The 25,110-nt window shown below is 37.9% G+C and overlaps 1 protein-coding gene across 1 annotated transcript in view; it reads right to left on the bottom strand.

Annotated features, from left to right (window-relative positions):
- Positions 1–23,268, bottom strand: part of AGBL4 (AGBL carboxypeptidase 4) — a 1,510,278-nt gene extending 1,487,010 nt beyond the window's left edge. Inside the window, exon 1 of the mRNA XM_088022849.1 lies at positions 23,238–23,268. Coding sequence (XP_087878975.1) covers positions 23,238–23,268 — 31 coding nt within the window. The remainder of the gene's footprint in view (positions 1–23,237) is intronic.
- Positions 23,269–25,110: the final 1,842 nt, after the last annotated feature.

The following is a 25,110-nucleotide window of genomic DNA, read 5'->3' as shown; positions in this document are numbered from 1 at the left end:
CTTGCAAAGCAGAGAGAAGGATAGATTTAGAATTAAGAAACATGGAGATGAGGGATACCTAGGGGGCTCAGTCAGTTGGACATCTGACTCTTGATCTCAGCTCAGGTCACGATCTCATGGGTTGTGGGGTCAGGTCTACTATGGGCTCCCCACTCACCAGGGAGTCAGCTTTAGATTCTCTCACTCCCTCTCCCTTTGCCCCTCCCCCACCTCTGGAATGAATAAGTAAATCTTAAAACAAACAATAAAAAAAAAAAAGATGAAGAAGAAATTTGGAGATTCCCTAATGTATCCAAAGATTCCTTTGCTTTTTATCAAAAGTAGTTTTCTCAGATTCAGAAAACTAGTATGAATAGAAAATGGATTTTAAGCCCTCATTTATCATGTTTACAAATTTCCAGCAGTCAAAAGTCAACTTTGATTTTAAGGAATCCTATATACATAAGTTTTTTCTTCTCTCAATTGTTATTTAAGTTCTAGTTAGTTAACATATAGTGTAATATTGGTTTCAAGAGTAGAATTTAGTGATTCATCACTTACATATAACACCCAGCACTCATCATAACAAGTGGCCTCCTTAATACCAATCACCTATTTAGCCCATCACATACCCACCTCCCTCTATCAACCCTCAGTTTATTCTCTATCATTAAGAGTCTCTTATGCTTTGCTTCCCTCTCTTTCTGCCTTCCCATATGTTCATCTGTTTTGTTTCCTACATTCCACATATGAGTGAAATCATATGGTATTAGTCTTTTTCTGACTGACATTTCACTTAGCATAATACATTCCACATCAATCCATATCGTTGCAAATGTCAAGATTTGATCTTTGCGATGGCTGAATAATATTACATCATGAATATATACCACTTCTCCTTTATCCATTCATCAGTCGATGGACACTCGGGCTTTTTCCATAGTTTGGCTAATGTTGATAATGTTGGTATAAACATGGGGTTCATGTACCCCTTTAATCTGTATGTTTCTATCTTTTGGGTAAATACATAGTAAGGGCAATTGCTGGATCATAGTGCAGTTGTTTTTAACTTTTTGAGGAACCTCCAAACTGTTCTCCAGAGTAGCTGCAACAGTTTTTGGTGATTTTCTTGATTGTTTCCTTTGTTGTGCAGAAGCTTTTTATGTTGATGAAGTCCCAATAGCTCATTTTTGCTTTTGCTTCCTTTGCTTCTGCTGATGTGTCTAGTAAGAAATTCCTACTGCTGAGTCCAAAGAGGTCACTGCCTGTGTTCTCCTCTAGGATTTTGATGGTTTCCTGTCTCACATTTAGATCTTTCATCCATTTTGAATTTATTTTTGTGTATGGTGTAAAAAAGTGGGGTCCAGCTTCATTCTTCTGCATGTTGCTGTCCAGTGTTCCCACTACCATTGGTTGAAGAGATTGTCTTTTCCATTGGACATTCTTTCCTGTTTTGTTGAAGATTAGTTGACCATATAGTTGGGTCAATTCTGGGTTTTCTATTCTGTTCCACTAATCTGTGTGTCTGTTTTTGTGCCAGTACCATACTGTCTTGATCACTACAGCTTTGTAATATAGCTTGAAGTCTGGAATCTTGATGCCTCCAGCTTTGCTTTTCTTTTTTCAGGACTGCTTTGGCTATTCGGGGTCTTTTGTAGTTCCATACAAATTTTAGGGTTGTTTGTTTTGTTCTAGTTATATGAAAAATGCTGGTGGTATTTTGATAGAGAGATTGCATTAAATGTGTAGATTGCTCTGGTAGTATAGACATTTTAACAATGTTTGTTCTTCCAATGCATGAGGATGGAATGTTTTCCCATTTCTTTGTGTCCTCTTCAACTTCTTTCATTAAGTGTTCTACAGTTTTCACAGTTCAGATCTTCTACCTCTTTGATGAGGTTTATTCCTAGGTATCTTATGAGTTTTGGTGCAATTGTGAATGGGATCGATTCCTTGATTTCTTTTTCTGCTGCTTCATTATTGGTGTATAGAAATGCAACAGATTTCTGTACATTGATTTTACATCCTGCAACTTGGCTGAATTCATGTATTTGTTCTAGCAATTTTTTGGTGGAGTCTTTTGAGCTTTCTACATAGAGTGTCATGTCATCTGTAAATAGTGAACAGTTTGACTTCTTCCTTGCTGATTTGGATGCCTTTTATTTTCTTTTTGTTGTCTGATTGCTGTGGCTAGACTTCCAGTACTATGTTAAATAGTAATGGCGAGAGTGGACATCCCTGTCTTGTGTCTGACCATAGAGGAAAAGCTCTCAGTTTTTCCCCATTGAGGATGATATTAGCTGTGGGTCTTCCATATATGGCTTTTATGATGTTGAGGTATGTCTCTTCTATCCCTACTGTGTTGAGTGTTGTTTTTTTTTTTTAAAGATTTTTTATTTATTTGACAGAGAGAGACACAGTGAGAGAGAGGGAACACAAGCAGGGGGAGTGAGAGAGGGGTAAGCAGGCTTCCTGCCGAGCAGGGAGCCCGATGCGGGGCTCGATCCCAGGACTCTGGGATCACGACCCGAGCCAAAGGCAGACGCTTAACGACTGAGCCACCCAGGCACCCCTGTGTTGAGTGTTTTTATCAAGAACGGATGCTGTGTTTTGTCAAATGCTTTTTCTGCATCTATTGAGAGGCTCATATGGTTCTTATCTTTTCTTTTATTAATGTGGTGTATCATGTTGATTGATTTGCAAATATTGAACCACCCTGAAGCCCAGGAATAAATCCCACTTGATCACTGTGAATAAGACTTTTAATGTACGTTTGGATTTGATTAGCTAGTATCTTGTTGAGAATTTTTGCATCCATGTTCATCGGGGATATTGGTCTCTAATTCTCCTTTTTAGTGGGGTCTTTGTCTGGTTTTGGAATCCAGGTAATGGTGGCCTCATAAAATGAGTATGGAAGTTTTCCTTCCATTTGTAATTTTTGGAAACACTTCAGAAGGTAGTATTAATTCTTCTCTAAACTTAGGGAGAATTCCTGTGGGAAGCCATCTGGCCCTGGACTCGTGTTTGTTGGGAGATTTTTGATTACTGATTCAATTTCTTTGCTGGTTGTGGGTCTGTTCAAATTTTCTATTTCTTCCTGTTTCAGTTTTGGTAGGTTGTATGTTTCTAAGAATTTATCTGTTTCTTTCAGATTGCCCAGTTTGTTGGCATATAATTTTTCACAATATTCTCTTATACTTGTATTTTTTGGTGTGGGTTGTGATCTTTCCTCTTTCATTCATGATTTTATTTATTTGGGTCCTTTCTCTTTTCTTTTAGATAAGTCTGGCTAGGGGTTGGTTTATCAATTTTATTAATTCCTTCAAAGAACCAGCTCTTAGTTTCATTGATCTGTTCTACTGTTTTTTATTTGTTTCTATATCATTTATTTCTCCTCTAGTCTTTATTACTTCCTTTCTTCTTCTCGCTTTAGGCATTAGTTGCTCTTCCTTTTCTACCGCTTTTAGGTGTTAGGTTAGGTTGTATATTTGAGACTTTCCTTGCTTCTTGAGGTAGGCCTGTATTGCAAAATACTTCCTCTTAGGACCACCTTTGCGGCATCACAAAGGTTTTGGACTGTCATGTTTTCATTTTCATTTGCTTCCAAGTATTTTTTTTAATCTTAATTTCCTGATTAACTCATTCATTCTTGGTAGGATATTCTTTAATCTCCATGTATTTGTGGTCTTTCCAAATTTTTTCTTGTGGTTGACTTCAAATTTCATAGCACCATGGTCTGAAAATATGCATGATATGATCTCAGTCTTTTTGTACTTGTTAAGGGTTGATTTGTGACCCAGTATGTGATCTATTCTGGAGAATGTTCCATGTGCACTCAAAAAGAATGTGTATTCTACTGCTTTAGGATGAAATGTTCTGAGTATATCTATTAAATCCATCTGGTACAGTGTCATTCAAAGCCATTGTTTCCTTGTTGATTTTCTGCTTAGATGATCTGTCCATTGCTGTAAGTAGGGTATTAAAGTCCCCTACTACTATCATATTATTATCGAGTTTCTTTATGTTTGTTATTAATTGATTGATATATTTGGGTGCTCCCAAATTGGGGACATAAATATTTACAATTGTTAGATCTTTTTGATGGTTAGACCCCTTAATTATGATATAATGCCCTCTTCATCTCTTGTTACCATCTTTGTCTGATACAAGTATGGCTACTGCAGCTTTCTTTTGGCATCCATTAGCATTATAGATGGTTTTCTATCACCTCACTTTCAATCAGATGTCTTTAGGTCTAAAATGAGTCTCTTTTAGGCATATAGATTGGTCTTGTTTTTGTTTTTTTTTTTTAACCATTCTAATATCCTATGTCTTTTGATTGGAGCATTTAGGCCAATTACATTCAGAGTAATTATTGATAGATATTAATTTAGTGCCATTGTGTTATCTGTAAATTTGGTGTTTCTGGTGATGTTCTCTGTTCTTTTCTAGTCTTTGTTGCTTTTGGTCTTTTTTTTTCCTCCACTCAGAGTCCCCTTTAATATTTCCTGCAGGGCTGGTTCAGTGGTAACAAACTCATTTAGTTTTTCTTTGTCTGGGAAACTCTTTATCTCTCCTGTTCTGAATGACAGCCTTGCTGGATAAAGTATTCATGTCTGCATATTTTTCCCATTCACCATATTGAATATATCATGCCATCCATTTTTGGCCTGCAGAGTTTCTGCGGACAGTTTTGCTGTGAACCTGATCTGTGTCTTCCCTTGGGGGTTAAGGATGTTTTTTCCCTTGCTGTTTTCAGTATTATTTCCATGTCTGTGTATTTGTGAATTTGACTATAATATGTCTTGGTGATGCCCAGCTTTTGTTGGATTTAATGGAGCTCTCTGTACTTCTTGGATTTTGATGTCTGTTTCCTACCCCAGATTAAGAAGTTTTCAGTTCTAATTTGCTCAAATAAACTTTCTTCTCCTTTTCCTTTCTCTTCATCTTCTGGGACACCTATGATACAATGTTATTACACTATAAAGATTCACTGAGGGGCGCCTGGGTGGCTTAGTCATTAAGTGTCTGCCTTAGGCTCAGGTCATGATCCCAGGGTCCTGGGATCGAGCCCCGCATCCGGCTCCTTGATCAGCGGGAAGCCTGCTTCTCCTTCTCCTACTCCTCCTGCTTATGTTCCCTCTCTCCTGTGTCTCTCTCTGTCAAATAAATAAATAAAATTAAAAAAAAAAAGATTCACTGAGCTCCCTACGTCTACATTCATATACCAAAATTTTCTTTCCCTTTTCTATTCAACTTCATTATTTTCTAAAATTTTATCTTCTATATCACTGGTTCATTACTCTGCTTTGTCCATCCTCACTGTCACTGCTCTATTCATTTTTGCATCTTGATTACAGCATTTTTTATTTGGCCTGACTGGTCTTTAGCTCTTTTATCTCTGTAATAAGGGATTCTCTACAGTCTTCTATTTTTTTCTCAAGCCCAGCTAATGTCCTTATTATTATTGTTTTAAATTCTGGTTCAGACATCATACTTGTATCTGTATTGATTAAATCCCTGGCCATGACTTCTTCCTGTTCTTTCCTTTGGGCTGAATTCTTCTGTCTTGTCATTTTGTTTGGGTCACAGTTTTTTTGTTAGGAAAGCCTGTTGTATTCCTACTCCTCAGAATAATGGTGATATTAAGGAGTCCAAAAAAAAAAAAAAAAAAAAAACGGGAAGCTGGATTCTATATGTGTTTTGGTCTACTTGTTAAAAGAAGCTCGATCCCAGGCAGGGGGGTGGGGGTGAGGAAGGAAGCTAGATCCTATTTCCCCTAGAGCTGAAGCTTTGCAGCACTCTATGATCAGTAGACTTGCTGCATGCAAGGGAGTTTCTGCTGTTCTTCTCGGCATGTGGCCTGATGCACTGAATCTCAGGTGGACTTGCCCTAGTGGAGATGCACCTGCAGGTTAAGGGGGTGAGGGAAGGGGCCCTATGGGGCTTGGTGTAGGCAGCTCTAGCCTCCACTGGGTGGCGATGTTTGCTCCCTGAGGTCAGTCAGTGTTGATAGGGGGCAGGGGACCTGGGGGGCAGGGCAGCACAGGCAGAGAAGATGGCATTGACTAGCCCTCTCATCCCTGGAGTGGGAAGTTTGCAGCGACCACTCTTCAGCAAATCCCTCATAGAAGAGCAAACAATCATCCCTCACCCCTCTTGAGTCCCTGGCTTCTGCCATATCCCTACCTTCACCTTGCCTGCACCTGAGCTATCTACCTGCCAGGTCGCACAATACTCCTGTGTTTTATCTCAGGCTCATGGCTAGATTTCAAAACTCCCAATTTTAGAGACCCCATGGCATGAACCCATGCTGGTTTTCTGGGAAAGTGTCTCACTGAGCTTTTGCCGTTTACCAATTTGTCCCAGAAATTGGCGCCCAACTGTGCAGCAGTTTGGAGTTTAAAGTACAGCACAGCCAAAACCCAGTACCAAGGTTTGCTGCCCTCAGCTGGTCTCTCTGTTTTTATGCTAGTGAATAGGGAAGCTCAATGGCACCTGCTGGGTCTTTTGTCCCTAGAGAGGCCATGCCACCATTCTCAAATGCACTCCAAGGAGGGGAACTATTTCTCCCTGGCAACCCAGGGGATCCTCAGACCATGCTGCCTGCTCCCAGGCCTCCATCCTCCTTCCCCACTAGAGCACCACCCAGCCTACCAGGCATAAACCTGGTGATGGCACAGACCTCCAAAGCTGCAGACTTTGTGCTCCACAGCTCATAAAAACTTGCAGTTGTCAGCCCCTCTCTTTTTCCCAGTCACTGGTTTCAGGGAAGAGTTTTCCTTGTGCAATCCCCTGTGCACACTTTTACTCTTTCTCTCTGTCTCTCCCTTTCTCTCTCACTCCTCTCTCCATGATCAGGGCTCCTTCCTCTCTCCAGGACCCACAGTTCTCTTCTCCTCCCCCCCAAATCAACTCTCCCCAGCTCCTACCTTCCACAAGGTGGCCATTTTGGTACCTCTGGTTGTACAATTTTATTCTCTCAGGCCTCAGATTGACTTATTGGGTGTTCAAAATGATTTTATATTTATCTAGCTGTGTTCAAGGGATGAGAAAAGTTTAGGGTCCTCTTACTTCTCTGCCATCTTAAGTCCTCCCCCACACATAAGTATTTTTTTAATTAAATTTCCTAGGCTTTTGGGGCACCTAGGTGGCTCAGTTGGTTAAGCATCTGCCTTCAGCTCAGGTCATGGTCCCAGGGTCCTGGGATCAAGCCCTGCATCAGGCTTCCTGCTCCACAGGGAGTCTGCTTCTCCCTCTCCCTCTGCCTGCTGCTCCCCCTGCTTGTGCTCTCTCTGTGTCAAATAAATAAATAAATAAAATCTTTTTAAAATAAATAAATTAAAATAAATTTCCTAGTCTATTTCTTTTCTTTACTTTTTTAATATTTTATTTATTTGACAGAGAGAAAGAGCACAAGCAGGGGGAGCAGCAGGCAGAGGAAGAGGGAAAAGCAGGCTCCCCATGGAGCAGGGAGTCCGATGCGGGTCATGATCCCAGGACCCCAGGATCATGACCTAAGCAGAAGGCAGACACTTGACCAACTGAGCCACCCAGGTGCCCCTATTTCTTTTCTTTAGCACTAAATATTCATAACAGTCAAAGTAACTGGGAATAGTATGCAGCAGATCCATTTTAGACCTGAAATACCTGAGAACCAGACTTATATTGCCCTGCCAGATAGTAATTACCAAAAACCAATAAGAAAAAAAAAAAGAGAGAATGATTAAAAAATGGAAGAAAGAAGGAACCAATGATCTAAGATTTATTCAGTAGGACAATCTCTTCTACTTAACTGGAGCAAGAAAAGGGTAGACAAAGACTGTAGCAGGAAAATCAGAAAAGCTCTTAAAGATGAAAAGCTTATAGATTTTGCTGTTTTAGTTTCTTTAAAAAAAAGATAATGTATTAGTACATAAAAAGATAAAAAGCTTGAAAAAATCATAATCAGCAATATGAGAACATTTAGCTCACTAGCACAGAAACAAAAAGAATTCATCTTCCCTTGACAGTACTTAACCTTGTTTTTGAAAACCAATTTGACCAAAAATTCTAAACTTTCAAAGTATGTATTGCTCTGAACAGACAGGAACAGGAAAATGATTCTTTTGTTACTCTAATAACAAGAAAACCCATTCTTAGTTTTAAGCGTGTAATGTGTTTTCAAGAGTGGTTGGCAACTTTTGATAACCTAAATGAGAAACAGCATTAAATTAGATAACTGAAAAAAATTTTACTTACTTCATTTCATCAGGATGACATGCACTTCGATATAAACTTTGCTGAGAACTCTTTGCCAAATTCAAACCATTTTGAAAGTAAGGATGTACAAATGACAAAGCAAAATTTCTCCCTTCCCTCCCCCACCAAAAATATTTGATCCCTGGGATAATCTGGTTCACTAATTAGGTACAGCACCCATTGTCTCAGAACATACCATTTTCATACCAGATGTCAATTAAAAATATATAAAATACCTCAATTATCTATTGATACCCTTAATTGAAGTAATTCAATCAATTAAAAAATACTAATCTACTCGCAATATAAAAATCTCACAGTAAAGAAATGATATAATCAGTATAATACAATTTAAAACTAGTCCCAACTCTGGCAAATATTGATACAAAGGAAGAAAAATTCCTCTTTCTTAGGGCCTTATTAAATCAGCCTCTAGGAATTAATAAAAATATCATAATTCCCTCCTCAGAATATAGGGAAAAGTTGCTCTCATGAAGTTGAATCCTTGACTACATGTAATTTATATTAAATTGAAATAAAAGATCCAGGCTCCTCAGGGAAAATAATAAATATGATCCAACCCCTTTATTAAATCATTTCATTCTTCATCCAGTTCCATAATATGAGTGATGTTGATCTTTACGTCAAAGTCCCCACAATACTAATAAACCTAAACTGATGAGCCCTTTCAAGTCTTTTATAAGAAAATTCAAAACAATTACAATTTTTATCAGGTTCCAAAAGTGTTACTAGCATTTCTCATAAGCATTGCTATTCCTGATATGCTACACTGGTAATGATATTAGTAAAATGAAAAATTAGAGTATTATTGCTTTGGAAGATATTTCCAATTTAAATTAAAATTATTTAAAGTTTCATAATATATTTATGACACGAGGACTCATGTCCCATCAATACATTGCACTCTTCCAATACATCAAAAAGGCTCTCTAAACATAATATGAAGCTGCATATCCCATGAAAATGGAAAGCATCAATTAATCCAGTGAGTGGGTTAAGAGGATTACTACTCTATCAGAGGTATTATTACATACACCCTCACAACACTATTGAGTAAAGCATTAGTATCACCATTTTAAAGATGAATAAAACTGAGACTCAAAGAAGCACTATAGCACACTAAGGAGCAGTTAGAATTTTAAATTTTATCTGCTTAATTCCAAAACCTATACTCTATTTACTATGTCATGCTGCATGAAGAGACAGATACCTCCAAATGAGGTTTTACAGGTTTTTTTAATTTTAATTCCAGTATAGTTAACATATAGTGTTATATTAGTTTCAAATGTACAATATAGTGATTCAACAATTCTATGGGGCACCTGGGTAGCTCAGTCAGTTAAGTGTTTGCCTTCGGCTCAAGTCATGATCCTGGGGTTCTGGGATCGAGCCCCAAGTCAGGCTCTCTGCTATGTGGGATTCTGCTTCTCCTTCTGCCCCTCCCCCCCCCGCTCATACTCTCTTTCTTTCTCTCTCTAATAAAATCTTTAAAAACAATTCTATACATTACTCAGTGCTCATAACAATAAGTGTAATCTTAATCCCCTTCACCTATTTCACCATCACCCTGCCAACCTCCCCATCAGTTTGTTCTCTATAATTAAGAGCCTGTTTTTTGGTTTGTCTTTTTTTCCTTGCTCAATTGTTTATTTCATAGATTCCACATATGGGAGAAATCATATATTTGTCTTTCATAGACTGACTTATTTCACTTAGCAGTATACCCTCTAGATCCATCCATGTTGTTGCAAATGGCAAGATTTCATTTTTAATAGCTGAGTAATGTTCCATTGTGTATATATACTACATCTTCTTTATGTGCTCATCTATTGATGGACACTTGGGTTGCTTCCATATCTTGGCTATTACAAATAATTTATTTGTAAATAAATTGCATATATCTTTTAAATTAGTGTTTTGGTATTCTTTGGGAAAATACCTGGTAGTGAAATTACTGAATCATATGGTAATTCTAGTTTTAATTTTTTGAGGAAACTCCATGCTGTTTTCCACAGTGGCTGTACCAGTTTGCATTCCCACCAACAGTGCACAGGGGTTCCCTTTTCTCCACAGCCTCGCCATCACTTGTTTCTTGTATTTTTTATTTTAGCTTTTCTGACAGGTGTAACATGATATCTCCCTGTAATTTTCATTTATATTTCCCTGATGATGAGTGATATTGAGCATCTTTTCATGTGTCTGTTGACCATCTTTATGTCTTTTTTGGAAAAATTTCTGTCCATGTCATCTGCCTATTTTTTAATTGGATGTTTTGGTTTTTTGGTGTTGAGTTGTATCAGTTCTTTTTTTTTTATTTTATTTTATTATGTTATGTTAATCACCATACATTACATCATTAGTTTTTGATGCAGTGTTCCATGATTCATTGTTTGCGTATAACACCCAGTGCTCCATTCAATATGTGCCCTCTTTAATACCCATCACCAGGCCAACCCATCCCCCCACCCCCCTCCCCTCTAGAACCCCCAGTTTCTCTCAGAGTCCACAGTCTCCCATGGTTCATCTCCCCTTCCGACTTCCCCCCCTTCATTTTTCCCTTCCTACTATCTTCTTTTTTTTTAACATATAATGTATTATTTGTTTCAGAGGTATGAGTTCTTTATATATTTTTTATACTAACCTTTAATTGGATATAAATGACATACAAATGACAAGGCAAATATCTTCCCCCATTCAGTAGGTTGTCTTTTAGTTTTGTTAATTGTTTACTTTGCTGTACAGAAGCTTTTTATTTTGATGTAGTCCCAGTAGTTTGCTTTGGATTTTGCTTCCCTTGCCTGAAGAGACATATCTAGAAAGATGCTGCTACAGCCAATGTTAGAGAAAGTACTTCCTATGCTCTCTTCTAGGATTTCTATGATTTCACATCTCACATTTAAGACTTTAATCCATTTTCAGTTTACTTTTTGTGTATGCTGTGAGAAAGTGGTCCAGTTTCATTCTTTTGCATGTTGCTGTCAAGTTTTCCCAACACAATTTGTTGGAGACTCTTTGTCCCATTGCATATTCTTGCCTCATCTATCAAAAATTGACTATATAATCGTGGGCTTATACCTGGGCTCTCTATTGTGTTCCATTAATCTATGTGTCTATTTTTGTGCCAGTACAATACTGTTTTGATGACTACAGCTTTGCACTATATCTTGGTATCTGAGATTGTGTTACCTCCAGTTTTGTTTTCATTTTTCAAGACTGCTTTGGCTATTCAGGGTCTTATGTGGTTCCATACAAATTTTAGGATCATTGGTTCTAGTTCTGTGAAAAATGCTGTTGTCCTTTTCATGGGGATTGCATTTAATCTGTAGATCACCTTCGATAATATAGACATTTTAACAATATTTGTTCTTCCAATCCATGAGCATGGACTTTCTTTCCATTGAGTCATCTTCAATTTCTTTCATCAATGTTCTATACTTCTCAGAGAACAGGTCTTTCCCCTCTTTGGTTAAGTTTATTCCTAGGTATTTTATTATATTTAGTACAATAATAAATGGGATTTCTTTCTTAATTTGTTTCTGCTACTTGATTATTAGTGTATAGTAATACAACACATTTCTGTACATTGACTTTGTGTCCTGTGACCTTATTGAATCCATTTCAGTTCTTGATGTTTTTTGGTGGAGACTTTAAGGCTTTCTATATATATAATACCATGTCATCTGCAAACAGGGAAAGTTTTACTTCTTTCTTACCAATTTGGATGATTTTTATTACTTTGTCTCGTGTGACTGCTATGGGTAGAAATTCCAGCACTATGTTGAATAAAGTTGGTGAGAGTGGACATTCTTGTCTTGTTCCTGGCCTTAGAGGGAAAAGCTCTGTTTTTCCCCACTGAGTATGACATTAACTGAATTTTTCATATAGGGCCTTCATTATGTTGAGGTATATTCCCTCTAAACCTACTTGAGGGTTTTTATCATAAATAGATGTTGTACTTCGTCAAATGTTTTTTCTACATCTATTCAAATAATCATATGGTTTTTATCCTTTCTCTTATTGATGTGATGTATCACATTGATTGATTTGTGAAATAATGAACCACCCTTCCATCCCAGGAATAAATGCCACTTGATTGTGATGAATGAGATTTTAATGCATTGTTGGATTCAGTTTGCTAATATTTTGTTCAGGATTTTTGCATCTATGTTCATAAGAGATATTGGCCTGTAGTTCTCTTTTTTGTAGTGTCTTTATCTGGTTTGGGATCAGGGTATTGCTGGCCTCACAAAATGAACTTGGAAGCTTTTCCTCCTCTTCTATTTTTTGGATTACTTTGAGAAGAATAGATATTAATTCTTCTTTAAATGTTTGATAGAATTTGCCTGTAAAGACTTCTGGTCCTGGACTTTTGTATGCTGGGAGATTTTTGATTACTGATTCCATTTCACAGCTGGTAATCAGTCTGTTCAAATGTTCTATTTCTTTCTCATTCAGTTTTGGGAGGTTATACGTTTCTAGGATTTTATCCATTTCTTCTAGGCTGCCTAATTTGTTGGCATATAATTTTCCATAATATTCTCTTATAATCCTTTGTATTTCTATGATGTCAGTTATTATTTCTCCTCTTTCATTTAGTTTTATTTCAGTCCTCTTTTTTTTTTTTCCCTTTGGATGAATCCAGCTAAAAGCTCAACGATTTTGTTGATTGTTTCAGAGAACCAGTTCCTGGTTTCATTGATCTGTTCTATTGTTTTTTTAGTTTCCATATCATTTATTTCTGCTCTAATCTTTATTATTTCCTTCCTTCTGCTAGATTTGCGTTTTGTTTGATCTTCTTCTAGACCTTTAAGTGTAAGATTAGGTTGTTTATTTGAGACTTTTCTTGCTTCTTGAGGTAGGTTTGTATTGCTATAAACTTCCCTCTTAGAACCACTTTTGCTGTATCCCAAAGATTTTGGACCATTGTGTTTTCATTTTTATTTGTCTCCATGTATTTTTTTTGGTTCTCTGATTTCTTGGTTGACCCATTTATTGTTTAGTAGCATGTTATTTAACTTCCAAGTATTTGTTTTCTTTCCAGATTTTTTTTCTTGTGATTGATTTCTAGTTTCATAGCGTCGATGTCAGAAAAAATGCGTGGTATGACTTCAATATTTTTTAATATGTGAGACTTGTTGTGTAGCCTAATATGTGATCTATTCTGGAGAATGTCCCATGTGCACTTGAATGTGTATTCTGCTGGTTTTGGATGCAATGTTCTGAATATATCTGCTAGATCCATCTGGTCCAATGTGTCATTCAAAGCCATGGTTTCCTTTTTGATTTTCTGTTTGGATGATCTATCCATTGATGTAAGTAGTGTATTAAAGTCCCCTACTATTATTGTATTACTCCAATTACTTCTTTTATGTTTGTTATTACCTACCTTACGTATTTGTGTGCTCCCATGTTGGGTGCATATATACTAACAACTGGTCTTCTTAGGTTGTTCCCTTTATGATTATATAGTGTCCTTCTTTGTCTCTTGTTACAGTCTTTCCTTTAAAGTATATTTTTTCTGATATAAGTATTGCTACTTCAGCTTTCTTTTCACTTCCATTTGCATGATAAATGCTTTTCCATTCCTTCCCTTTCAATCTGCATCTGTCTTTAGGTCTGAAGTGAGTCTTGTAGACATCATATGATGGGTCTAGCTTTTTTCTCCATTTCATCACCTGTCACCCTATGTCTTTTGATTGGAACACTTAGGCCATTTACATTTAAAATAATTATTGATAGGTATGTACTTATTGCCACTTTGTTATTTGTTTTGCGTTTCTTTTTGTACTTCTCTGTTTCTTTGTTCTCTTGTTCTCTCATCTCACAGTGTGGTGCCTTTCTTTAATGACACACTTGGATTCCTTTCTCTTTATGTTTTGCATATCTATTACTGGTTTTTGATTTGTGGTTACCATTACATTTGTATATAACAACTTCTGCAAATAGCAGTCTAATATTAAGTTGATAGTCACTTATATTTGGTCACTCTTTACTCCTTTCCCCCTCTCATTTTCAGTATATGGTGTCATATATTTGGTATCTTTTTTTTTTTTAAAGATTTTATTTATTTATTTGACAGAGAGAGACACAGCGAGAAAGGGAACACAAGCAGGGGGAGTGGGAGAGGGAGAAGCAGGCTTCCCGCTGAGCAGGGAGCCTGATGCGGCACTCGATCCCAGGACCCCAGGATCATGACCTGAGCCAAAGACAGATGCTTAATGACTGAGCCACCCAGGTGCCCCTACTTGGTATCCCTTTATATTCTGAATCCCTTGACTGATTTGTATAGATATACTTAATTTTATTGTTTTTGTGCTTCCTACTTTTCTTATTCCTACTTTCCATTCCTTTCCCTTTTCTTACCCCTGGTCTTTCCTTTCCACTCAAAGAGTCCCCTTTAACATTTCTTGTAGAGCTGGTTTAGTGGTGATGAATTCCTTTAACTTTTGTCTGGGGAACTCTTTATCTCTCCTATTCTGAATGATGTCAATGCTGGATAGAGTATTCTTGGCTGCAGATTTTTTCTTTCGGCACTTTCAATATATCATGCCACTACCTTCTGGCCTGCAAAGTTTCTGACAAAAAAAAAAAAAAAAAACAGCTGATAGCCTTATGCAGTTTTCCCTGTATGTACGTTTTGTCTTACTGCTTTGAAAATTCTCTCTTTATCACTACCTTTTGCCATTTTAATTACTATATGTCGTGGTGCGGACCTCCTTGGCCTGCTTTTGTTGGTGGCTCTCTGTACCTCCTGGATCTGAACTTCTGTTTACTTCCCCAGATTTGGGAAGTTTTCAACTATTATATCTTCAAATAAATCTTCTGCCCTGTACTCTCTTCTCTTTTGGGGATCCCTATAATGCAAGTATTATTATGCTTGATGGCATCACTCAGTTCTGAGTCTATTTTCATTTTTGTTATTTTTTTCTCTCTCCTGTTGAGCTTGACTGCTTTCCAATACCCTGTCCTCCAAGTCACTGACCCAATCTTTTGCTTCCTCTAGTCTACTATTTATTCCATCTAGTGTCAGTTTTAATTTCAGTTATCGAGTTCTTCATCTCTAATTGGTTCTTTTTTATGCTTTCTATCTCTTTGTTAAGGGTCTTACTGAACCCCTCCACTCTTCTCAAATCCAGTAAGACTGTTCGTTTAAATTCTCAATCAGGCATATTACTTATCTCCATTTGGTTTAAGTCTCTTGCTGTGATTTTGACCTGTTCTTTCATTTGGGACATATTGCCCTGTCTCTTCATTTTTGTCTAACTCTCTGCGTCTGTTTCTATGTGTTAGGAAAGTCAGCTATGTCTCCTGCTTGAAAATAGTGGCCTGGGGCGCCTGGGTGGCTCAGTCGGTTGAGTGTCTGCCTTCGGCTCGGGTCACGATCCCAGAGTACTGGGATCAAGTCCCACATCAGGCTCCCTGCTCGAAGGGAAGCCTGCTTCTCCCTCTCCCTCTCCCACTCCCCCTGTTTGTGTTCTCTCTCTCTCGCTGTGTCTCTCTCTGTCAAATAAATAAATAAAATCTTTAAAAAAAAAAGAAAAGAAAATCGTGGCCTTATGAAGAAGAGGTCCTGTAGTGCCCTGCAATGAAATATCCCCTGTTCACCAGAACGTGGTGCTCACAGTTGTCTCCTATGTCTACTGCATGCACCCTGCTATTGTGGCTGGCTATGATTGCCTTTGGTCCAGTCATCTGCAATGGCTCTCTTTGCCTTTTGTGGGCAGGTCTTGGTCCCTGTGTTTTTAGTGGGTCCCTGTGTTGTTAGTGGGGCCACCTTACGCTTGAGTCAAATCAAACCAGGCATTTGCAAAATGCAGTAGCACTGAATTATAGGTCACGTTCCCTGTGTTGTTCCCTGAGAAGCTTTCACTAGTAGGCACAGCCAACTCTCAGACCAAATGTCTGCCCCCAGCCTACTGTGGGGGCCACAGTCAGACTGGTGTGTGTGGTTATCTTCCCCTCTCCCCAGGGCAAGAGTCACTTTCCAGTGGTGCTAGCCTCTGTCAGCCTCTTGCACATTGCCAGGCTTGTGGCACCACTCTGGATGGGCTCAAGCCAAGGGCATATTGAAGGGAGCAGGTCCACAGGAGAATACAGTAGTGGGGCACACTGTGCCAGCAAGGTCATACCACCAGTCTACTGTGGGAAGGGACCTGCAGCCACTGGGGACCAAGGTAGGCAAGGTTGGAGGTGGTGATGCACATGGTGTTTGTGAGGTTTGTGTGGGTCTTCTGTGGGAGGAGACCTGGAACCAAGGCCTGGCTTGAGGGGGGCATGTCTGCAGGAGAACTCAGGGGCAGGGCATGCCATTAGCAAGTTAGATAGAGAATGATGGTTCCATGCTGGTTCCTTCTGGGAGGCAGGGAAATGGGAAATGGCACCCACCAGCTCCTTTGTTCTTATAGAAGTCTCCCAGTGATTCCTGCCCCTCCAGCACATGCTCTGAGATTATTTAATGAATCTCTCTCCCAGATACCCCATGCATTTTTTCAATTGCTGCTTCTAAGCTGTATGTATCTCTAAGGGGCTGTATGTTCTGCTCTCTCTTTAAGGGTGGGGACTCAGTTTCCTCCAGCCCTCCTGGCTCTCCCAAAGCTCAGCCCACTGACTTTTAAAGTTCCAGGTGTTAAGCCCCACCAATCATAAGAATTCATGAAATTTGGCCCCTCTGGTTTTCAAAGACAAATGTTATGGGGACTCATCTTCCCCATGCAGGTTCTCCATCCCTGGGGTATGGTCTGAGGATCTCTTTCCCCTCCCTGCATCTGCAGCATCCTTCCCTTCTTTCCTCCTGTAGTCCATTTAGCTCCCAACCATGTCTCTACCCTTCCAACCTTCTTTCATTTGGACTCCTCTATACTTAGCTATGGGGAGTCTGTTCTGCCAGGCTTTAGTTGCTTCCTGGGTTATTTATTTAAACTCATATGCATGTTATCTATTTGCATCTGTGGACTGAAGTGAGCTTAGGGTCCTCCTACTGTGCCATCTTCCCCAGAAGTCTCCCAAATGAGGTTTTAAATGAGCTGCCCCATTCCCTATATATTGTGTTTAAGTCCTATTCAACTAGGACATTTTGTTTGTGAAATGTCAAAAGTTTCTCCATTTTCCCCTTCATTTGTGTTAACATCCTCAGCTTCCAATAGCCTAAGTTCAAATATTTAAACCTAAAATTTATGGATTAAAAATGTTTCCACTCATTTAGTACACAAATATTTATTGAATGCCTACTATAGCAAGCACATGCTAATTGCTATTTTAGTCCCTACTGTTTCAGCACTAATTAATTCAATGAGTACATAGAGATGCCTAAGATAAGAAACTTCATTAACCCCATATTTCTAATTACTGGATCACAGGAATCAGAAATAAATGTGCATTTTTTTATTTCATACATTTGTCTGAAAATTAAGATATGCATTACCTCTTCCTCAGCAACTCAATAACAAAAGAAAATTTTGAGTTATTTTAAGTTCTACTATGTGCCATCCCTTCCCATCATCAAAGGCATTCATTTTATATCCAGGTTAAATAAAGCCAGGAGGCAGAAGTAGTCTCACCAGTATGCACATAGAGCCAGACAGACTTGGGTTGTAATTCAAGTTCTACTATTTATGGGTTGTGTAGCCTTAGCTTCACCACTTAATTATTTCTGAACCCCAATTTTCTCATATGTAAAACTGAGATAATTATACCTCCTTGCAGTAATTCTGTGAGAATTAAACAAGATATATGTAAGGTGCCTAAAAGAAGGGAGGTACTCTGCAAATGACAAAAGACTGGCTTACTGAAATAACTAACTTTGCTTTTTTTTTTTTTTAAATTTTATTTATTTGAGAGAGTGTGTACACAGGGAGGGGCAGAGGGAGAGGGAAAAAGATCTGAAGCAGACTCCGTACTGAGCACAGAGCCCAATGCAGGGCTCAATCCCACAATCGCGAGATCATGACCTGAGCTAATACCAAGAGTCAGATGCTCAACTGACTGAGCCACTCAAGAACCTCACTAACTTTGCTTCTAAAGGCCATTACTATAAGACCTGGTTATTTAAATCTCTCCATTTTAGGGCAGTATATTATTTACTGAATGGGAATCAGGAAATTTAGGTTACAGTTCTGGCTCCTCTTTTCCCTAGTTGTGGGATTCTGGTTAAGTCACTTACCTTCTAACAGTCAATATAAAGAAAAAAAATTAACATTTCCCTTACCATATGCTTTAATTTTATACATGTCTTTTCTACTTAGGAGAGCAAAAATGGAAAGAATCTGAGCTTTGTAATCAGAAATACCTGGTTTCTAGCACATAAGCCTGAACTAATCACTTAATCTCTCTTGAATACATCTATGTAACCCTGGAGTCTTTTTTTAGGTCTATTATGAGGCAAAATGAGAGAGTAAACTACTAAGAAGGTACAAGTATAAGATAAACTGATGACCAAATAATTTAGGAACCAGCATTTGCTTTGGACCTGCTCTAGCAGAGATGTTATTAGATCAACCCCTTCTACCATAGTATTCCTACTTTGAAGATTTCAGATTCTTAAATGTAACCTCTGTTACTAACTGAAATGTAATCCTCCATTACTAACAAATAGAAGATTTGGAAGATGGACATTACCTCATAAAATTATTTTCAAATTTTCATATGACTGTACACAGCATGCATTTTCATGAGAATTCATTGTCTTTTCATAACATACCCAAAGAGATCTCTTACCCCATAAATGTTTAAGAACCAATAGAAGGAAAAAAATAAAAAGAAATACAGTCTTTAGCTCTGTTAATAGATGAGCAATACTAGCAATGTTCTGAATAAGCTTCATTCTTTCACGACACAACTTTCCTGGGTATATGTTGCTCTCTCTGCCCTCCATTCCTCCTCTCTATTCCCAGTTCCTCTGCCTACAACCTTCACTGGGCTAATTTCTTATTATTCAAGACTCAATTCATGTGTCCTTCCTCCAAGTAGCTTTACTGAACTACTCTTACCACCACCCCAGGCTGTCAGAGAACTATTCTCTAGCCTCAGAATCCTGTGTACAACTCTTTTCATTGACTGGATGGTAATTTTCTAACTCTATTCCTCCTCCACTATGACTGAAGCTCCTTGAAGGCAGGGACTTTGTCTAATACATCTCTGAATTTCCAAAGTTGGACACAATGCCTGGCACATAATAAGTATTCAACACATATTTTTAAAGGTTTTTTGGCGGGGAGAGAGAGAGTACCTGTGTGCATCATGGGGGGGGCAGTGGGCGAGGGAGAGAGAGAATCTTAAGCAGGCTCCACACCCAGTGCAGAGCCCGATGCAGGTCTCAATTTCACAACCTGAGATCATGATCTGAGCCCAAATCAAGAGTGGGATGCTGAACTGACTGAGCCACCCAGGCACCTCTCAATACATATTTTTAAATAAATAATTCTAAAAATGAATAACACAGTCCACAACATAGTGATTTCTTTCACAAAGCCATGACACAGAGATTAATATATTACAATTAGTGACTTCTAAAATTCCTGAAAAAATGCAGCAAACTGTAATTGACAGCAGATTATTTTCCCCATTTCTTCCACCAAAACTCAGAGATTTTTTTCATAACATTGTTGAAAGTCTTTATTTAGGAATTTCCAATTCTATATAAAAGCTTTTAATCCTAGGGGCACCTGGGTGGCTCAGTCAGTTAAGCATTTGCCTTTGGCTCAGGTCATGATCCGAGGATCCTGAGATTGAGCCCAGCATGAGGCTCTCTGCTCAGTGGGGGAGCCTGCTTCTCAGTCTTCCTCTGCCTGCTGCTCTGCCTACTTGTGCTCTTTCTCTTTCTCTCTCTCTCTGTCAAATAAGTAAATAAAATCTTTTTTTTTTAAGTTTTTAATCCTATATAAAATTCTAGGAGCCTTTTTGTGTTTGCTTGTTTTGTTTTTCTTCAGTTGATATGCAAGTACATTATTCTGAAAACCTGTTCAGAGACTCAAATGTTCACAATCAATAGTTCTCAAAAATATATAACAAATAAAAACATCTTTCTTTAGAGTTTGAAAAAAATAAATTTCTTTTATGACTCCCATTAAATAAATGCAAAATATAAAAAGTAAAAATTATCATATTCCTATACGGTGAGTAACATCAATGAATTATTGCAAGCTTTCACACTTTACAATAATATCTTATAATCAGAAAAGTCAAATTCAGCTAAAGATGAAAATTTTTCTTAAATCAATACTAAATTAACACCTACTCCATTGCTGAAATTTAACAATTAATAAAAATATTCTGACACTCATATAAGACTGTGCTGTTCTTAAATGAAACAAAGACAAAGCTGGGACTTTGCTAAAAATATGTATGCAAAATACTGACATCCTTCTGACCTTCTTAATACATAAATTTCTCTAGTATCTCTCATTGAAAGTGACACTGAGCCATGATACTGAAACTAAAGCCAAATGCAACATTTAGAGCTCCTTAGAAGAAACAAGCATATAAGCATCATGGAAACAAGAGGTACTTTCTGTCCCAATACTGTACTTTTTGGATCTTTAATAAAGCTATACTTACTGAGGTTACAGAAAATATATAGGTGACAAAAAAATTAAAGTTTTAAAAATATTTCTAAAAAGGGAAAAAATTACATAAGTCCACATTCCCTTTTCCACAATTCCAAAATCCATCAATCTCTAAAAACCAAATATTTTTTCATAGGTTTGGTGCCAAAACTAATTTGTTGGCAAAACTTAACCTAAATTGACATGAAAGCTATTTATAACTTCTATTCATTTAGTGTGAATATATTAATGTTGTTTGATTACAAGGTACTTTCCCATACCCCAAGGAGATATTATGTAATCAACAGTTCATATGCTGTATTACTTTTCCACAACCCAAAAAAAATCTGAATTCTGAAATATATTTGCATCCAAGGCTGCAAATAGGGGATTGTAGACCTGGATTTCCTCATCTCCAAAGGTGATTTTACTAGTAAGCCTTTAGGAAAAGACACACAAACACACACACACACGTATATACCAATTAAGCTACCATTTCTTTGGGGGTAGGAGAGTGTAAGACATTACGCATTTTCCAAACCTATCTTTAATTCTTACCTGAAAAGTAGATGTTACTATCCCCAATTTGCAAATAGACTTAATTTTTGTCCAACTACTAACAGAAGATAGAAAATATTATTCTTATTTCTAAGGCTTTTTAAAATTTCAAGATTCTGTCTATAGATGATTTCAGATACCATAAATTACTTTAAAAAAAAAAGACTCAATTTTACAGAGAAAGTGATCAAGGTACAGGCCATTTTAAGAGACCACATCATTCTAAAATTTCTGGTCAGTATGGACCTCCACAAAAGTAACAAACTTGGCAATACAGGAAAGCAATTTTACCAGGTAATTCAAACAAAAGCTTTCTTTTATGATAGTTGGAAAGGAAGGAGAAGAGTCTGAGAAATTGAAACAGGTGCAATCTAGCCTGAGAATAATACTCCTACATTTAATTAACTACAAGGTTTCTTTTTTATTATTTTTCATAGTCAAATTATTGGAGAAGAAGAGAAATTCTAACATTCTTGTCCTCATTTTTTCTTGTCCTCATTTTAAAGTACATTATTTAAAAGAAACTTCCTTTTGCAATCCTGACCTTCTTACAGAGCTATCTGCATGCTTGAAAAAAAACAAAAGTTTAACTGTCCCTTCACACCTTTAAGAAATTTCTCAAAATCTATCTCATATAGGGACATATCCCATGACGCTTAGTTCAGGTAACAATTCCACATTCTCCTAAACTAGGTGTCCGCCTTTCTTCCGATAGCAAATAAATTAAACCAATGGGAAAGAAAAAAAGAATGTCTTAAATTCACCACTGTATGTTTAAAGCTTGTTTTTATATGTAAAGTATGGGTAATACATCTTAATTTTCTATATTCAAGCTTCAGGGGAACTAAGGAAATAGCATTTATTGGGCACTTCAGATATAGCACCTCTAGTATTTACACCTATCCTGTAAATACCATCCCCATTTTAGAGATGAGGGAACTTTAGAACAGAAAAGTTGAGTCCCCGGTCCTCATTTAATAAGGTATAGAAACAGGCTTTAAACAAAGATCTGAAGCCCAGTTCTTTCCACATCACCTTGCTAACATATGCTTACCTTAGAATAACATTTCCTGTGGGGCAGGAATTTTCATCGTGGCTATTATTTCTTCAATATATAGTATGTTGCCATACAAACAGAAAGCCAAATAATGAATCTGGATAATGTTAAAATAGGCCCCAAAATCCTACAATCTTACACTTATTGCAGTTATTGAGCAAGTTGCTTAACTTCTCTGTGCCAAAACTTCTTCAAATATTAGAGATAATACTTTAGAATGTAGTTATGATGCTGAAGTAAATTAAAACATATAAAGCACCTAGCACAATATCTGGCACATAATAAACATTCCATAAACGCTAGCTATTGCTACTGAGATGAGAAATCACCAAATGGACGTTTTGCACCAGGTGACTCCAGCCAACAATAGCTGGACATCTAATCCAGAAACAGTCAATCCTACACTGACTTGCAATCCTTTGACATGATCTGGTGGGAAAGATGATAGATATCAATCAGTTTCTCTCTCGGGAATCTGAATTAAGAAACAAAGACTGCACCCATTAATAATGATTCGGAAGTTAAATGGTTTGGCTTCTACCTTCATCAATTTTCTCTCATCAATTTTACCAATAATGCTAAATCTGTTGCTAAAGCTAGTTTTTCAGTCATCCTTTTAATATCATTTGTCAGCATTTAATCTGTTCGAGGCCATTCTCCTCATTTTCTTTGGAAAGCACTGAAATATTTCAGCTATTCAACACTTAATCCCAAGCCTCCGCCTCCCACATGCTACTCTCTCTCTAGGCAATTTCATCCACATTTATGACTTCAGTAATTATCTCCATGTTGGCTCAGACTTTTCTTATATATTCAACTGCCCTGTCAATCCCTCCACTTACCTGGATGGCTAAATGATACCTCAGACTCCATATGTCCAAAACCAAACTCATGATCTTCCCTCTCAAACACAGCCAAAACCCCTTCCACTGCTCCTTATCTCCATAAGTGCACCACCAACTATCCAGATGCACAAATTAGAAAATTGGAAGTATGCCCTGATACCTCCTTTTTCCTTCTTCCCCATCTTTCACTAAATCCTATTAATTCTATCTCCTAAATATTTCTCAATTCCTTCTCTCCATCTCCACTGCCACCCTCTAAAAGGTCCACCTATATCCACTCTTGTACCTTTTGTACTTTCCACACTGTAGCCAGTTATAGTTTTCCTCATGATTCTAATCATGTCATGCTCCTTAAAAGCCCTCAATGGCTTCCTATTATTCCTAAGATTTTTGACCAAAATTTGTATCATAGTACACAAGGCCTGCAAGATCTGTTTCAGTTTCTTTTCTCCTCCTATTGCTCTACATGCAGCCATATTTGTCTCCTTTCAGTTCCTTAAATACATCATGTTTCCTTCTACCTTAGGATCTTTGCACATGGTTCCCTCTGCCTTGACCACTCTTTGTCCTTCTCTTCATTTACACAATATATCTCAGCTAAAATATCACTTCCTCAGAGAAAGTTTCTTGAACCCGCAGACTTTATCAGGTCATTTAGTTATTCATTAAATAAATATTTAATAATAACCTACTGTATACCATGTATGGTTCTAGACATGTGGGTTGTTAAACACAACAAAGACCCTTGTCTTCATGGAGCCTATATTCTAATGGAAGAAAACAGGCAATAAGCAATAAAAATAATAAGTAAATTGTATAATATGTGTAAAGGCAGTAAGTCTATGGGGGATGGGGGAGGGGGAGAAAAAAGAAAAAACAAGGTAAGAGGATCACAAGCAGAGAGTTTCCCTTGCCTAACTTGGACCTGACATGTCGCTGGCACTCAATAAATATTTCTTGAGTGGAGGAATGAATAAAGTAATGTTATGAGGAACTTAAACTATAAAAAGAATAGAGGAACTATTTGGTGGAAGAAACAGAGATGCCATGAAAGAAAGAGAAATCATGCAGGTCTTGAGAGGTAACAATCTCTTGAACCTCAATAGCTTTATTTGGCTTCCAGTTCCAGTCACTATATGGTCTTAGCATAAACTCTATCCCCCTTCCCCACCTCCAAGGGCTGGATAATTCAAGTGAGTCACTCTTGTAAACAAAATACCTAATTAGGACACGTATACAAGTCTGTGTATATCACTTCCATCACTCACCACCACACATATCCCCAAAGCCACTGCTTTGCTACACACACAGATATCACTTGTCTTAAAGCTTCAGTTCTTCAGTCCCCAACCCTTTTCAGGTACAAACTTCCCCCCACATACACAAGAATGTGAAAATCTTAGCTCTCTTCTATGACCCTGTAAGACACTTATGTCACTACTCTCCAAGCCCAGTCAAACCCACAACGGGATCCCCTCAGGAATAGGACCTTGGGACCCCCTTCCCAGCAGTCTCCCTGCACCTTAAAGACTATCTTGCACACACAGATATGTGGATATACACTCCTTTGTGATTCTGAATGACCTTCAAGAGCACTGATCCCATATACACTCAAACTCAGGTTCCAGCATCCTTTGGTAAGGTTCCGAAGGACTGAGGCTCTGGGTGTCCCCTCAAGCCTCTTGTCTTTATAAGGACCCACAGGAGGGTTTGCATACTTTCTCCGTGGCCAGGGGTGACTCTAAGGCACTATATACTTCCCCCAAAACACAAATACTTGGTGTATAACCCCCTTCCGTGGCACTGCCTGATATTAAAGTAACACTCCCCCCCCCACATACACCTGCCTCCTCAGATTAAGTGACCTTCT

Source organism: Eumetopias jubatus, unplaced genomic scaffold (genome assembly GCF_037043125.1).
Source record: "Eumetopias jubatus isolate StellerSeaLion01/CBP00866 unplaced genomic scaffold, mEumJub1_p1.0 scaffold_4, whole genome shotgun sequence".
Taxonomy (NCBI): Eukaryota; Metazoa; Chordata; class Mammalia; order Carnivora; family Otariidae; genus Eumetopias; species Eumetopias jubatus.
This window is presented reverse-complemented; position numbering and strand designations above follow the sequence as displayed.